At 47.2% G+C, this 17,134-nt stretch overlaps 2 protein-coding genes across 14 annotated transcripts in view; one reads left to right on the forward strand and one right to left on the reverse strand.

Annotated features, from left to right (window-relative positions):
- The window catches only part of LOC114433257 (C-myc promoter-binding protein-like), a 52,741-nt gene extending 46,451 nt beyond the window's left edge, over nt 1-6,290 (forward strand). For all 9 annotated transcript variants that reach the window (XM_028401719.1, XM_028401724.1, XM_028401726.1 and 6 more), the window contains 9 exons: nt 37-137; nt 232-407; nt 493-654; nt 1,096-1,276; nt 1,582-1,836; nt 1,940-2,057; nt 2,855-3,017; nt 3,673-3,737; nt 4,010-6,290. In XM_028401719.1, the coding sequence (XP_028257520.1) occupies nt 37-137; nt 232-407; nt 493-654; nt 1,096-1,276; nt 1,582-1,836; nt 1,940-2,057; nt 2,855-3,017; nt 3,673-3,737; nt 4,010-4,146 (1,358 nt within the window). In that variant the 3' untranslated portion in view covers nt 4,147-6,290. The remainder of the gene's footprint in view (nt 1-36; nt 138-231; nt 408-492; nt 655-1,095; nt 1,277-1,581; nt 1,837-1,939; nt 2,058-2,854; nt 3,018-3,672; nt 3,738-4,009) is intronic.
- Nucleotides 6,291-6,383: 93 nt separating this feature from the next.
- Nucleotides 6,384-15,121, reverse strand: LOC114433259 (sodium/potassium/calcium exchanger 1-like). 5 transcript variants are annotated; one of them, XM_028401730.1, is made up of 12 exons: nt 14,956-15,121; nt 12,766-13,915; nt 11,581-11,724; nt 11,305-11,413; nt 10,420-10,473; nt 10,127-10,177; nt 9,720-9,797; nt 8,538-8,686; nt 8,004-8,285; nt 7,738-7,827; nt 7,332-7,498; nt 6,384-7,244 (listed from the first exon to the last, which is right to left on the reverse strand). In XM_028401730.1, the coding sequence occupies exons 2-12, from the start codon at nt 13,741-13,743 to the stop codon at nt 6,995-6,997; spliced, it is 2,352 nt and encodes a 783-aa protein (XP_028257531.1). In that variant the 5' UTR covers nt 13,744-13,915; nt 14,956-15,121; the 3' UTR covers nt 6,384-6,994. The 5 variants fall into 5 exon arrangements, with proteins under 5 accessions (XP_028257531.1, XP_028257532.1, XP_028257529.1 ...); XM_028401731.1 differs by lacking the exon at nt 14,956-15,121 and adding an exon at nt 14,418-14,441; XM_028401728.1 differs by lacking the exon at nt 14,956-15,121 and having other exon boundaries at nt 12,766-14,600.
- Between the last annotated feature and the right edge of the window lie 2,013 nt (nt 15,122-17,134).

Consider the following 17,134-nt stretch of genomic DNA (forward strand, 5'->3'; position numbering starts at 1 on the left):
TTGTGCTTAGTAACTATTGACGTCAATCTTCTGCAGGCTGTTTCGCCCCGGCTGGCTTTCCTCTGCCAGACAAGTCTGACCTTGGCTCTTCACGCTACACCAGCAACACCAGCATCTTCAACAACTATGCTATGGAGGTAAAACCGCAGCTCAAGAACTAAAACAAGGATATGGCTGTCTGTTAGCTGACTCAGCTGAGCCTCTGTGTGTGTGGGGGGGGTCTTTCTCCAGCTTCTGATTTCCAGCTGTTCTCGCTGTAAGACGTGTGACTGCCTTGTGTACGATGAGGAGATCATGGCCGGCTGGACAGCAGACGACTCCAACCTGAACACCACCTGCCCCTTCTGTGGGAACCCCTTCCTCCCCTTTCTCAACGTGGAGATCAGGGACATGCGTGGACCTGGCAGGTATAAGACGTCTTCATACAGTCATTGACAGTGACTTTTGTTGATGAGACTGTAAACCCCTTCATTTTTTTCTCTTCCCCCACAGGCTCTTCCTGAAGGGCAGCCCATCTCTGGATGAGGCAACAACCTCATCGTACTCGACCTCCACTGGTTTGGACACTGGGACGTCCACCTTGTCCACACCTTGTCCTACAACAGCTGTCTCACCTCCCTCCCCCTTCAATGCTGTGCAGGATTGCTCAGGAAGGTACTTACTGTCATATCTATGTACATGCCAGACAGCAGCTGACAATCATCAGTCACAGTTCTTAGGGGTTTAAACTTCAGTTTTCTTTCTGGTGTATTCTCAAATCTGAACGGTGGCTCATCGTCATGCAGCTTCCAGTTTGGCTGATTCTGATTACACAATGCTTTTGAAGTTACAGTAGCTCCATCTGCATTGTAAAAGAGCAATGAGATGATGTGCAGCACCTGGTCCTAACAATGCTTTGAGTGTGTCTGACAGAGAGGAGGTTATGAAATGTGTGAGCAGCAGGGACAAACAGAAACCTGTGGACATTTACCACACTGTATTTTTATTAAGCATTTTGTCTGTACGGTGGATATTATTCTTGTTATTTAACAGCTGGAAAGAAAACCCAAAAAACTGTTGGTATTAATGCTGATTAATCTCGGTGCGTCTCCCCAGGGTTCGATCAACCAGGGCTCACGGTATCAACATCCCTACAGAGCGTCGGCAGGGGAAGCTGTCCTCCGGAGCGTCCATGGCCCGCAGCATCAGCGCCTTTGGTCCTCTGGAAGAAGTCCCTCAATTTAACCACCGTGTGCCGACGTCAGGGAGCCTGCCCAGCCGTCTCAATGAAGCCACGGTATGTCTAAACGAGAATCGTCAACTTTACAGTACAAGGACAAAAATGTGTGGACAGCCAGACACCGTATGTGTTTGCAGTTAGGCAGAGGATGGCCTCGAGGTCAGCACAGACCAAATGAAATCCCAATCAAAGTTATCCTCTAAATCCTTCTTATATGTCTAAAGCTGCGACAATTAGTCAAAAATCACCTGCTACTAGCAGCTACGATGATCTAGTAGAAAAAAACACACACACCAGCAGTTGTGCATGAAGGGTTAAAAACTGTAATACAATCTAACTTGTCTAATTTTTGTCTCACCCAGGATCCACTGAGCATGGAGTGGCGGCTGCACAACCCCGAGCCGGTAACTGTCCCCTATCTGAGCCCGCTGGTGCTGTGGAAGGAGCTGGAGAGTCTGCTGGAGAACGAGGGCGACCCGGTGATCACTGAGGCAGACATGGTGGACCATCATCCCATCATCTACTGGAACCTGGTCTGGTACTTCAGACGCCTGGACCTTCCTAGCAGCCTACCCGGCCTAATCCTCACTTCGGAGCACTGCAACAGAGACTCCCAGGTCTGGCACAGACACACACATGAAGTGTACTGGAGTTTTATTTTCATAACATATTACTTTGATTGATACATTTGTGATGATTTGTGAATCCTTACCGGTTCAGGTCCCTCGTCACTGGATGTCAGAGGACAGCAAACATGTGTTGATCCAGATCCTGTGGGACAACCTGAAGCTGCAGCAGGATCCAGTCCAGCCTCTCTACATCCTCTGGAACACATACAGTGAGTCACACATATTTCCGTCAGGCAAACAGAACATTTCTACATTTCTCTCACAGGATCTTATCTGTGAGAAGGTTTTTGAAATTTTAATAATCCTAAAAGCAGCAGTAGAAAAAAACGAGAACCTGAATAACAGAAAAAAACACTAGAAACATCTACATTAAACAGGCTTCTGTTGTTTCATACTCTCCTGCAGCTAATGTAGCACCACCAACTGATTAATGTCCCAAAACCTGGTTCTAATTTGTGGAGTTGTTATTGTTGGACTCAGATCAGTTTAAACTAAAAAATGTGAGTCACTTCAGGTGAAGCAGCAGAAGTGTATTAGAACTGAATCGTGTGTGTGTCTTGGCCCAGTCTGCAGAAATTGATTGTTTAATGGAGGTGGATGCGCAGAGACAGTCGGCTAATCCTCGTGCTAACAGGCTCTGTCTGCTCTCTGTCTTCCAGGGCTTAATTGTACTCTGTTGTTAGAGAGTGAGTGCTCCTCTCCCTCACACGTTTGTGTCCCGTCTGTGTTCTTTGCTCGATGCTCTGCAGTGTTGTTCCATGGTTGCCCAGTGTCTGTGCAGTCGGTGTGGATTGTTACTGAGACGAGTGACGATGGGGTTGTTTTGACTTGATACGTCTCAAATACAGTCCTGCTCTGTATTTCAGTGTTGGTTTGCATCTCTGATGACTGTTGCTGTCATGCTTTAAGGGGCTGAGAACTTCATTTTGCATTAATGTTGAGTGTCAGAAGAAGATGGTTAATGAACCAACCTCTGAGCTCTGTGTGTGTGTGTGTGTTCTGGTAGACGTGGGTTACCCTCTGTCCAGACCAGTCCCAGAGGAGGAGAAGCCATTCAGCGAGGAGTTACTGCAGAGTGTGGTGAAGAGCATCCAGAGGAACGACATCAGCCGGCCCATGGCTCAGCTGCTGCAGCTGCTGGGACAGACGCTGGGGGTCAAAAGGCAAAGGTGAGCACCTAAATATCAGCATGGCATCGTCAACAAAGCCAAATGATTCACGTTTTTACAGATTAGATTAGTACACCTGTGGAACAACGTTTATTAATCACTATTTCCACCCAAATTTTCATTTATTGAACTATTTTCTAGAGATACCTTCAGTATTTTGTGCCTGTCTGAAAGGTTAAATACATGCTGATTGGTATTTATCTAATTTAATTTAAAACAGCTCAATAATGCAGCATGACGTTTGCCTCATAAATTCAATTATTTTACACAAAGGATAAATACTTCTATGAGGTCTTTAATTTACTGGAACTGACTGTAGCTGGTTTAGCTATTGATAACTCTGTGCCCTAAGGTTAAAAAAAAAAAAAAGGAGGTGTCACATCAGGACAACCAGGCGGGTGTTGGGCGAGTTTAAATCCACATTTCTGGTCATTTCTGACGTCAGTTTTCTAAGAGACACCTGGTACAAACAGAAATATTGCAAAAGAAATTGATTTTCTGTATAATCATTAAAGAGCTGAACAACATGTTATTGTTACAAGAACCGTTTGACCTATTGTAGGCCCTCATTCTGAAGATCAATGACCTGTTAGAAAAACAAGAGCAGTCACTTACATTGGTCTGTCTCTCTTTGACCCCTGCTCTCCTCCTTCAGGAGTCTGTACAGGGACATCCTCTTCCTCTCCCTGGTGGCTCTGGGAAAAGATAACATTGATATTGGTGAGTCACTGTCAGAGATTTTTTACCATAACCTGGGTTTTTTTTGTCACCGGAAGGACACACAAACCGCACAGATGCCTTTTCACATCTGCAGAGGAACATTACTGTGATTTAGCTGCTAAATGCTCCTCTGTGTTGGTCAGTGAGTACCTGACTGCTGCTGGATCTAAAACTGTAGTTCCTAAAACCAAAACAACGAGCTTAAAGACACTAAAATATCAACTGGAGAAAAGAATACTTCTATGTTACAACCTGTCCTCCTCTTTCCTCAGACGCCTTCGACCGCGAGTACAAGCTGGCGTACGACCGCCTGACCCCCAATCTGGTGAAACTGACCCATAACTGTGACCGTCCTCCGAGCACGGGGGTCATGGAGTGTCGCCGGACATTTGGAGAGCCTTACCTGTAAAAAAGAAAGAAAAAAAAAAACCCTCGTCCTTCATCTTCGCTTTAAGATCAGCTCAGGAATCCCGTTGGAAGACTGTGAATGTGCACAACAGTGATCAGAAAGATACAGTCGACCGTGCTCAGCACCATGTAGCAGCAGCGTTCATGAACACCACTACACCCAGTGTCGACCTGGTTTCTATGGAAACCCTGTAAAAAAATAAGACTGTAAATACAAAACATTTTTTTAAATATATTGTATAGTCACACATCATATGAAGACAGATATTAGCAATATTTTAAATTGAACTCTATTTATACACAGTCGGCTTTATTTATTTTGTGGTGTGTAATGTCTTACCGTGTCCTGTGGTGGCGCCGTTGTGTCCGACAAGTAGTGTGCGTTTCTACGTTTTTAAATTGAGGCCGCAGAAAAATGACGTGCTGTCACGGGCACCGGCAACGAGGCTGCAATCATTCTGACAGTTACATCAACACATGGAGCAGCGATGGCAGCAAAGACGTGTTTAAACCGAAGATCACAGAACAGAAAGAAAAATACAGTCGCATCTTATTTAGACATGATTATTCATTACAATACTAAGGCAGCAGCAGTGAGTATCTGTGTCACATGTTCTTCTTGATTGAGCTACAGATCCTCCCCAAATATTTATATGCACCCACATGTTCACAAACACAATCTTCCACAAGCCTTACAGCTGTAAAATAAAATATCATTTTTAGACATTTACCTTCTCCTGCTGGTTACTTGAGCGTGAATTAAATACATTTTTAAACAAGACACATTCAGGAGATTTGCTAACCAGAGCCATTTGTTTACATTTTGGACCATTAAGTATGAATCACCATCATTTTCTAATATAAAAGAAAAGTTATGAGAGTTTTATTGAGGAGCTCTTCACTGACAGCTGTCGACCTGATTAAGCAGTAATGCAACATAAAGTCTTATTAGATCAGTAAGCAAATGAATTTTCCAAAGCATCAACAGATGTAAAACGGGGCTCATGTTGTGTAAACATGGCAGATGAAGACAAAAAGAGCACTTCAGCACACTGATGTATTCATGTTTGTGACATCAGATCAGGTGTTGTCTTCACTCCGGTCCGCTCAACTATTGCAATGACTGTCACAAATAGAGATGAGGGTCTTTTGATTGACGATTACAAAACAGTATATTTTGTGTCAGTATTACTGTTCACACTAAACCTGCCAACTGTTAAAGAAGGGAGAAACACCTGGCTGCAGTCAGGAGGGTGTTTACAGGTTTATACAAGCCAAGGGATGAATTTAAACACAGAAGCTGCTCTAAAACACCAAATAACCTGCCGGCACACACTCACACTCACACTCTGTCAGCATGAAAACAGCATTTTCACATCATCTGAACGTCTTAACTAGAGTCACCAGGTTCTAGTTATTGACACCTGATCTACAACAGCATATCTGAAGTTATCGCACACGCAGCCACATGTTCAGCCTCCAGGTCGACTAGTGATAGGTTAGTGAGTCAAATCTGTGCATACACATGTGGAAGTTCAGTGACACCACGATCTTAGGAGAATGTTTCAGACTCACAGCGATGTCAGACACATCAAATCCAGGCAGGAAGCAGTTTTTATAGCCAACATATCAACACGTCCCAAATCATCGTGCAAAACAAAAGGTCTAGAAACGTGACTGGATATCCGCAGATGTTTACATGCCGAGTTCTTTTTTTTTTTTTATGCGTACAAACACGTTTGTGAGGATTCTGTCATAGAAAAACCAAACAGACTCTGGAGAGAACTTGATTGTGGTCTGACACGGTGGCTGAAGGAGGACCCCTGAGTCTAAACTTATCAAGGTCTCATGACTTTCAGCCATGTGTGCGAAAAAAACTGGAGAAAAAACACTCTGTGTCCCTACAAAGAAAGAAACCCCCAGCAGGTCTAAGAAACGCATGGACTCGACGTCAGCAGCGTGAAACAAAGCTGCCTGTTGTTGTGAAAACAGATGATTTTACAGAAATCTGGGCCGTGTGTACATTTTAAACTTTTGTATAAATCACATTTTATAGCAGTTTATTCACACGAGTGCAGACGAGTCGACGGTTGTGTACAGAGATCTGCACGAATGGAACTGTAAATAAAACCCGGTTCACCCTCACTGCCGCCTCCCTGTCTGAGTTTCTGCTAAAGTCAATAACACGTCACAACTCCAGTTCACTGTTAAAAAAATAATTTATTACAGCATGGAGTTCTTTTGTTTAAATTTGAAATATTGATAGCATCCATATCAATAATCCACATTTGCATCCACGTCAATCCAACAAGAGCGTTTATAACACGACAGGAAACATCTGACGACGCCACAGCGGTCGATTTGTTCTCACAGCTACGGACGGTTCTGACACACACAGAAACTCTTTAACACACTAAACAGGAACAAACACTAGTTCGGTTAAATACGGGGGGGGGGGGGTCACTCAACATACCAAACTCAAGTTGCATCCAGGGATTCTGCTGCACAGTGACAACTGTGATGGATGGATGGAAAACATTGAATCGTCTCGATCAAAGAGTATCACGCCCACAGTATTAAAGGAAAACTCCACCAAAAACACAGGCTGCAGTTAGTTAATATGTCATTTTGGTGCTGGCACCAATAATCTGACAATTTTTCTTCTACAGTGCAGGAACAAAAGACAAGAACACTCTAAACACATGACGATAGACTCACATGAAGTAGCTGCTTGTAAACGGGCTACGAGACGCCATGTTTAGAGTGGAATTTTCCTTTAACGTAACGCCTACTGTGTGGCTGCTCTGCGGACATCGGGCCTGGTTCTTCTACCTAAATCCTACGTACGCTCAGATGGACACGGGGCAGATGAGGACGCGATCCTCTAGCAGGACGCTGAGGACGAGGAACACAAAGTACAGTGCGAACATGGTGAAGCCCAACTTTCGACTCATCTTCCAGCGGCAGGCGGCGATGGAGATGATGACGAAGAGGAGCATGAGGAAGAGCAGCACGATGGCACAGAAGAGGCCGTTGGAGCTGACGGTTACCGGCTGGCCGTCGTGGAGAGCAGTGTATATGAGCCACGGGACGGGCAGACTAAAACCAGACAGGAGCACAGGTTTGACCGCACGCTCTCTGACTTTACGCCGTATTTGATTCAGACGCAGAAATGTCATCACTCACCCCACAGTGATGTCGAAGATGTTGCTGCCCACTGAGCTGGACACTGCCATGTCTCCCAGACCTTTCCGGGCCACGATCACGCTGGTGATCAGGTCGGGTATGGACGTGCCAGCAGCCAGGATGGTCAGGCCCATGATCTCCTCCGAGATGCCGATAGTCTCGCCCACCTACAACCCAGAAAAGATCAGCCGGTCAGTTACAGCCGGTCCTCGGTGTGGTCGGCTGCTACAGATCACTCCTGCGTCTCTGTTGATATGTGTGCACTGTTTTAGTCCTTATGCTAAGCTAAGCTAACCAGCTGTGGGCCAGACATGGGAAACATGAACTCATCCTTTAACTGCTGAAAGATGTTTGCTCCCTTATTTAACATTCACATCACACGGAGAGTTTTAAATAGTGGACCAACCTGATGAGCCCACCACACCATCATGTAGGAGAACACAGCGATCCACAAGATGGAGCCGAAGAACGTGATGACGAAGTATCTCTTGGATGCCTGGATGAAAAACACGACAGGTTACTGCTGTTCCTTTAACGTGTCTGGAAATAACTTGGTTTCCCCCCTTTAAGTACATTAAATTAATCTTCCAGATAAAATTGATATTGAGGTTTTTGCTGGTGTAGAATGAGCTCCTGGTCGCCATGGTGACGGCGGAGGCTGTGCGCACTCACCATGTTGCGGACGTCGGGCAGCGTGAGCCACAGCGGGAACACGATGGGCAGCAGGAACAGGTAGGTGGCCTGTTTTCTCCTGGTTTCAGGCCACTCCAGTGACAGCGGCTCATTCTCCTCCTCCTCCTCCTTCTCCTCTTCCTCCTTGTTCTCATCATCATCCTCGTCATCTTCGCTCTCACTGGAATCATCACTGGAATCGTCGCCACTCTCATCTTCAGCACCGCCCTGTGAGCCTTCTGATTCCCCCGCCGCTGAAGCAGCTGGCGCTTCTGCAGCCGCCTGTCGAAGAGTCAATAACTCAAATATATAATCAATAAAACTAAGATGTGTGTGGGCAGATGATCAAAGCAGAAAACTCTCCACATGCTCATCAAAGCCTCTTATTTCCCAGGTGAGGAGGAGTACTTAGGAATGGAGGAGTGAGGAGGATCTTGATGAGTGATGAGAAAAATCACTTTCACATGAAAGAGATTCAAACCAGAAGTTCTAAACTGTTCCTGTTTGTTTTTGTGGCATCGTTTTATTTCCTACCTTTGAGTCCTCCGGCTGTTCCGACGTCTTCTCTGTCGTTTCTTCTGCATTTGGGGGCTCGGAGGTGGACGGCTCGGCTGCAGCGCCCCCTGCTGGACCGGAGGTGGCGGCAGCCGCAGGCTCATCAGACTTGGGTTTTTGATCATCGTCTGAAAAAAGACAAACACACACAGAAGCAGGTTTGTATAACACTCTGCAGATTTCTGTTGCGATTGATTATTGATTGCCTTATTGAAAGCACGTTGCATCAGCAGGAGTTCTTTATAATCTATAGATGTGATCAAACGTGAAATCCAAACCTGAGCTGTGACAAAGTCTGCTGCTAATGACACACTTTGAGACAAATTACATCTTTAATGTGAAAGATGATTGTGCTGTGTGGGTCAGTGTGAAGAGCCGGGGGGGATGATAAACATTAAACACGCTCCTCTGAAGGAGGAGGAGGGACACACACACACACACACACACACACACACACACACACACACACACACACACACACACACACACACACACACACACACACACACACACACACACACACACACACACACACACACACACACACACACACACACACACACACACACACACACACACACACACACACACACACACACACACACACACACACACACACACACACACACACACACACACACACACACACACACACACACACACACACACACACACACACACACACACACACACACACACACACACACACACACACACACACACACACACACCCATCTGCATGTTAATCCCAGGGCTGATTGGTTCAGGCTCGTTGAGGCCTCTCCAGGCTCCCTGCAGCCCCACTTTGCCGTGCACCTCGGACTCTGAAGCACCTCATTACTCCACACTGTGACGCACAAACACAGACTGAGAGGCTCCGCTGATTGTAAAGAACAACGCCCTTCAACCCCCAAACCGTCTCTGATTATCGATCGGCAACCAGCCCCTTTCCCTCAATAAAAACATCCAAATCTGAGCACAGGGGAGCCGTTTCTTCTTCTTTTAAGGAGCTGTATGAATCTGATCCTTTAGATGCATTTAGCTTAGCTTAGCACAAACACTGGAAGTAGATGGAAACAGGTAGCCTGCCCCAAAAAGCTCTGACCTCTAACACACGTCTGCAGCTTTCCTCAGACCAGGACTCGTTCTGATCAGACTCACCTCCAGCGTGACGCTGATGGGACTTGTCCTGTAGATGTTCTGTCGGCGGGTCGTTCAGTGGTTTCACTTTGTTCTTTGCTGTAATTTAAAGGAATCGACGCTCATACAGAACTCATGTGAGGTTCAGGCCGACATGCTGCTGACCTTACAGTCACACACTGAGCAGTCATAAGCCTCAAGAGGACGTTAGGGGCGTTTCTAAATACGTAGATGCATTTTTTACAGTACTCTTAATACATTTTTGTCCAAATGTATGTGAGATTATTTTCTATGTCAATTTTTTGTCATGCAAACACACAAACGTGCAACAACCGACAGCCATTTAATATGAACACAGACGTGTCCAGAAGCACAAAAACAACGACAACAAACCACAGACTACACACAAGACGTTCTGTCTGTCTCACCTTTCCTCTGCGCTGGCCCCTCCCCTCTTACATCACCATTAAATGAGGTCTCTGATTGGCAGAGAGACACAACAGAAAAATATCCTACTTTATCCCGACCAATCACAGGACTCCTCTTTACCATTTCTTTACAAATGGAGGTCAGACAAACTGACAGACACACAAACACGAGCTGACAACACATCGACAACACGAGTCACCTGTTCACTCAGTGCTGACAATAACACACACATAAACATCAGAAACCGACACACAGACAGGAGCTCAGCCGCCCGGCGCTCTGTCGCTCTTACCTCTCCTGACTTTCCTCGGGCCGGGAGTTTTAATCGTCCCTCTAAGAGCCGCTTCTGCAGCGGAAACCACACAAACAATCTTAACTTTAACTTCTCATGAGTTTTTCTACAGTGACACAAAAACTGCTTTGTGTGTTTTTTTAAAGATGTTGTTAAACATTAACCCTGTGAGGACAGTTTGCCATGGAAAGAAACTGCAAGAATTTCCTATTTTCCTATTTTCTGATTTTACTCCTCGTGTGTGATCTGTTGCAAGACTGAGGAGGCGTCGTGCACAGACGCCTGAGCAGGTTGAGTAAGGTATCAGAGGATGCATTCAGAGCGCCGATGGCGTGCGCCTTGGCAAAACCATAACATGACTATGGTGCCTCTGCAGGGTGGAACATCTCACTAGAGTTGTAAAAGCAACACCTGAAAAACAGCCAGCCTGTCTGAGACACAGGTCTGATCCTCAGGAGCCTGACCCTCCTCAGGTTCAGAGGTAGGATCCAGCTGCTCTCAGCACGGGTCCCTCTGCAGGTCTGCAGGGATAAAGCGCTTGGGTCTGCTAGCACGCTGGCTCTTATCCAGCTTTTATTAGCCTGCATTGAAAAGCTGATTAAGGATCAGTGGTGGCCGAGCGCTGTGAGAGCGAAGGGGGAACAGCGGCACGGTGAGTTCGAGGACGGGCTGAAGGTCGCCGCGGTTCATCACGCTATGCGGGAAGGGACAGGACAGAGCTGAGTCACTGACCGTCAACAGGAAACTCACTGACTGGAATTAAAAGGCCTCCGGCGGCTCAGGCGTGACGCTGTGCTGCTGCGGTTTATTTTAGAAGCATTTATATGCAGAGTATGAACTTTTAATACCTGTAACACCACAGAGGACTGAATGTTTGTGGCTTACCTTCTCCCAGAGGGTCCAGCGTGTGGATCATCAGCTGGAAGATGGTGTTCCTCAGGGACGTGTTGTGGAGTGAGGCCGAGCTGCCGCCGCGCTGCAGGACGGGACGCAGCTGCAGGACGACAGACACACACATTGTATTATTATCATATTGTTTACAGGCTTCAAACTGTTTTTAGCTCAAATGATCCATTTAAAACTAAAACATATTTAGTTTCTGTCCTTTATCGATCAATAACACATCTAATCGCTGAGTTCCACAGTGACGGAGGCTCCTACCCTGCTGCGCTGCGGGCTGCTGGAAGGCGGAGCCGCTTCAGGTTTGGACTGATCTTCATCTTTTGGCGGAGCAGCTGGAGGAGCAGCAGCTGGAGGAGGAGCAGCTGGAGGAGGAGGAGGAGGTGGGGGAGGAGCTTCACTCTCCTGTGAAGTCAGACAGATTCATCAGCAGCATGGACAAACAAGCGTTTCACCCTGACAAGCAGCAGGTGTGTGTGTTACTGTGTGTTCAACAGTTTATAACTGGACCTATGCACTCTGTGACCAGAAGTAAGTGGACAGTGGACAGTGGTCAAAAAGAAGCATTGGAATGTGTGTGTGTGTGTGTGTGTGTGTGTGTGTTGATATGAACAAAATGCATGAGAAAATGGACACTTTGAATTGAATTGTGGGTAATTGTGAGCCTCTGATGTAGCAGCATGCCTCATTACAGCCAGCGCTGTGCCTGCAGGAGTTCATGCTGATTGCAGACATGCTTCAGACTAATTGGCGGGACGTGCTGCTGCTGCTCTCTGCATGTTCCACCGCAGCCTTTTAATCTGAATCGCTGACAGCGACACGTCACCTCTGCCGTTTCAGGGCCCTGACAGAGAACAGAGTGACGTGTCCGTCACCTCAGCCACACCTGGACTCCTCTCTGTTCAGTACCATCAAAGGATTTTTACACAAATGCGGGCCGTCACCTGCTCAGACCCACAAATCACCGTCCCTCTTTCAGTGTGTCCGAGCAGGCGGCAGTCGCAACTGTGAGGAGATGAAAGGACCGAAAACACACAGCGAGGACGTCCGTCTGCTGGAGGAACGACTGCTGTGCAGGCAGGAGTGTCTTTCCATCAGCTGGTATCATCATGTTTGGATTTTTTGGACGTTTTTAAATCAACATTTAAAGACTCAGTCCTCCTGATCAGCCGGGCATTGTGGGATTTTTTTAAACAGCAGATTAATAAAAATTTTGTTCTCCACTGAGCATGTGGGACAGTTCAAATAAACATATTCTGACCAATTTATCATTTAAACTTCAGCTGATTCACCTGCACTCAGAAACAGATAAGTACATTTAGTAAATTAGTCACACAAGCAGCAAACATTCAACATCATCAACATCTATTGATGAACTGATCATGTGACTAATTGCTCCACTTTACAGACTACTGCACGGTCCAACCCACTGCCACATGAACTGACCTTCTCCGGCTCCTCGGTGGTCCACACCTTGACGATGCTCATGTGCTTGTTGAGCTGAGTTTTGACCGCCTGCTCGATCTGGCTGTTGAACTTCATGAAGCTGACGTAGCTGATGTAGCCCAGCACCAGCAGGATGCTCTCCCACCACAGGATCATGTTGTCCAGGAAGAAGATGATGAGCATGATGAGGTCCAGGATGTAGAAGGTCACGTCCCTGAAGAGGGGCCACCAGGTCAGGTGCAGCATCTCCCGGGAGAAGATGGCGCACATGCCGATCACAAACAGGATGTTGAAGACGGCCGAGCCCACGATGGTGCCGATGCCCACGTTGCTGTGGGAGATGAAGACGCCGATCAGGGAGGTGAAGAGCTCGGGGGCAGAGCCGCCGGCCGCCATGAAGGTCGCCCCCGCCACGTCGTCGGAGATCTCCAGCTTGACGGTGATGACCTCCAGAGCAGGAACGAAGAACTCGTCGCAGACGATGGCCAGAGCCACAAACATGTAGGTCATGCCGATGACATGCAGGCCCACCCAGCCCTGCTGCCGCTGCTCTATGGTGAAGAGGTCCTCTGGGTACTCACCCTTCCTGTGAGGAGGCTGAGGGGGGTGGGGGGGAGCAGTGGTGGTTGGAGGCGGTGGGGTCGGAGGAGGTTTGGGAGGCTGAGGATCTACATAGATGCACTGTTCAATATCCGTCCTATTGACGACTATCACCAGAGGAGGCTCGGTTCTCACAGGTGAGGCGACTTCCTCCTCCTTCTCCTCCACCACCTCCTGCACCTCCTCTGTCTCATTGGACGCTGTCACCTCCCTAACGTAGACCTCCACCCCTTCAGGCACCTGGGCGGAGGCTGGCGGCTGTGACAGCCTGGCCTTCAGAGTCAGAGCGTAGACCAAACACAGCAGCACACCTGAGACGAAGAAGAGGAGGCGGCCGCGCCTGAGCCTCCTCCTCGGAGGCGGAGGGTGCACGTTCATTGCCCTCGTGGTCTGGACTCCGAACAGGAAGTTATGCGAGACACATTGCTATTCCCTCATCGTTCCTGTGCCGCTATGTGGCGAGGAGGCGCCACTGACAGAGAAGACACGCACACACGGACACAAAGTGTGTTTCATCTTTCACAGCGGGCAGCCTCAACCTGTGGACGGACTGAGAACACAGACATCAGCATGAACAGCATCAACAGTGTGTGAGTGTGTGTGTGTGTGTGTGTGTGTGATGGAGGCTGCAGACCGCCACCTGTTACTATGGCTACATAATCACTCAGGCTTCAGCTTCCCTCAGAATTCCAGTGAAAACACGTCAAACATGATAAAAGGCGCTGAACACACACGAACGTTCATCAGAATAATCATCAATAAACATCTGATTTCCTATTGATCACATTTAGAACGTGATGAAATGCTGCGCGTGCCGCAGATGTCCATTAATCAACATTAATTAACCCTACCAGCAGCGCGTGGAGGCGTCCGCGGTCACCGAATCTGCGACTAAAACTGTCGTGTTGAGGTTTAATTGAGCCCAGCGCGGATTATAATGCAAGGTCGATGTAAAATCCTTCATCTAATATGTTCCTTCATCGTTCAGAAATATTCCCACAGCTGAAAGCACTGAGTGGAGGTGCGGGAGGTGCGGGAGGTGCGGGTCTTACCTGTGGCGCCGCGGCGGACAGTCCTCCCTCCAGCTGTGCGCAACGGACGCAGAGATGCTGACTCCGGTTTTTGGGGGGAGCTACAAGGGCGCACCGCATGTCAGGGCTTGGACGAAGCTCAGCATAATGCTGCTAAGAGGATTAGGAGCCGAACACCTCTCACCTTCCCTTTCACACACACACACACACACACACACGCTGTATCAATACACCAACATTCACCGCCGGCTGCAGCCTGTGGAGCGTGGAGGAGCTGGGTCGGGGCTCCGGGTGTGGTCAGGTGTGGACTCATTTTTAGCCACGAGGCAAAATGATCCGGAAGTTTGTTTATCACGTGTCAAAGGTGTCCCCTAAAGTGAGCATCACTTCTGAAATGTGACGTCACACGTTTGTCATTTTAATACAACAGAGCCTGTCACACACACACACACACACACGCACACTCACTCACACTCACACACACACACACACACAGGTGTCTTCATTTAGAGTGTTATTTTCTTTAAGCCGACGTTCAGCAGGGAAACACCCTTCATACCTCGTCCCGGGGCTCGGGTCCTGGTTTGGGGGCCTGTTTTGCTGCATCTGGACCAGGACGGCTTGAATAGAAGGGACAGCACAAGCAGACACTAAAAGCAAAGGTTCACATAAACAAAATACATGATTAATTGAAATATTTCTGTTTCAGCAGACCTGATCCAGCAGACCTGATCCAGCAGACCTGATCCAGCAGACCTGATCCAGCAGCCTCTGTGTAACCACCATCATTTGCAACACAAATCCCCACTGTGTATTTGTGTTTCCATTCAAATGAGCTCCTCTGGCAAACAAAGCCCTCTCTCTCTGGGACTTCATTGTGTTGGTCTCTTTTTGTGACACTGTTGTCCTGCAATGAATTATTTTGTTCATAAAATTCAATTGATGTTATTAAGGTGTGCGATTGTTGTAGTTTTAATTCTGGGTTTTATCTTTACTTGTGCCAGTTCTGCTTTTACTCAACTGTCTGAGCGTCTTTGTTGTGATGCAGCATGAACAATGTGACCATGACCACAGAATGTGACCATGTGCCGGATTAAAGCAGGTTTCATGTCTGAATGCTGAAATAAGCTGAACATGCTGCTCAGGAAATACACACCTGTGTAGACTGTGATCGCTGTTCCTGAGAAAGACTCCAGCAAGTTTAGACCTGATAAAAAGGACTGTTACACAAAGAGGGTCAAACAGAACCAGACTGTCAGAGACAGGAAGAGAAACACGAGACACTAGTGTAGGATTTAACCAGGTCTGGACCTGAAGAGGCAGAGAAGACCAAGATGCTGACCCCAGCTCTGCATAGGGTTATACCCCGTTCGCACTGGGGGGGAAAAATCTGGCTAAAGCGGGATTCGGGCCTATCCAGATGTTTTTTTTCTGAGTGTGAACACCTCGAATCCGGCTGTATCCAGTTTGATTTCAATCCAGCTAGATCCACCCACGAGAGGTGGATCTAGCCGGATTGGCTCAAATGTGGCTCAGGTGTGAACGCAAATGTGGCTCGCGAATCCGGTTAGCGACATGCTACTTCCGGTTCACGGGGCCGCGACACGGGACAAAAAAAACGCACGGCGCATGCGCACACACGCCACCTAGTGGTTTGGAGGACAACAAACACGCTAGATGAAGCCGGATTGAGTGCGGACACAAGTGTGTGCTAGCCAGATTTGAAAATAGGTGTGAACGCATCCAGCTTAAAGGCTGTCTGGGCTCAATCCTACTCTAGCTGGAATGACTTTCTCCAGTGTGAACGGGTTAGGATTAGGGTTAGGGAGGTCGCAGAGTTGTTGTCATTCTTCGTTATCACATATAATAAATGATAGTTCAACCACCCCCTTTATACCCATGAAGACCCCCTTTAATAAACATTTTTGAGGTGTATTGACCCTTTAAAGGTGTGTTAACAGGTACAGATGAGCTGGTTGGATTATAATCCCTCACATATAATAAAATGACATCACAATGACTATGTCCATATTTTATATATGGTCTATGTTTAGGCCCAGAGGACAAATACATGCCAGACAGGGCCTTAAAACTCCTGATGTCTGGTCACCCTAGCCCCCAGTGGTTGCAGTGTGAACTGCAGCTTTGGCTTCAAGTCTGCCACACGGCAAAGAACACGCTTCATACAGTCAGACATGGTGGTGGCAGTATGATGCTGTGAGGAGGATTCAGTCAGTCTGGAGACGTGAAAAAAAGAAGACTAGAATATCTGAAAGAAAACCTGAAGCAGCAAAACCGGGTCAGGGTTTTCTCTTCAACATACTGACTGACCTGCACAACGACCCGGCTTAAATCTGACTGAGAATAGAACGACCAGGGTCCATGTCAGGAGACCGTCAGATCTGGACCAGCTTCAGGGATTCATCAAAGAAGAATTAGGATTCTCTTCTCTTTCTCCTGAGAGGACAACACACTGTCAAAAATCCACTTTAAACAATCATGAACAATGAAAACATTATAAACAGCTTCTAGTTTTTTTTTTTGTAGTTTGATAATCTGTGAAATTAACATATTTATGTAACTACAGATTGAGAACAATAAGGGCAAAGACATGAGCAAACATCTGATCAATGATAAATTACAGAAAAAACATGTTGGTTCCTCTTTGAACTGATAAGAGCACCTGTAATGCCATTTACCACCACTAGAGGTCAGCATGTTCTCTGCAGCTGCTTCAT

This window comes from Parambassis ranga, chromosome 3 (genome assembly GCF_900634625.1).
Source record: "Parambassis ranga chromosome 3, fParRan2.1, whole genome shotgun sequence".
Classification (NCBI taxonomy): Eukaryota; Metazoa; Chordata; class Actinopteri; family Ambassidae; genus Parambassis; species Parambassis ranga.

Bases quoted from the DNA above. Each gene is read 5' to 3' on its own strand.
- LOC114433259 (XM_028401730.1), bottom strand. From the start codon at position 13,743: ATGAACGTGCACCCTCCGCCTCCGAGGAGGAGGCTCAGGCGCGGCCGC. The intron at 10,474-11,304 runs GTAAGCCACAAA...TTTCCGCTGCAG, and splicing joins GCTGGACCCTCTGGGAGAAG to AAGCGGCTCTTAGAGGGACG. The intron at 7,499-7,737 runs GTTGGTCCACTA...TCTGGGTTGTAG, and splicing joins TGGTGTGGTGGGCTCATCAG to GTGGGCGAGACTATCGGCAT.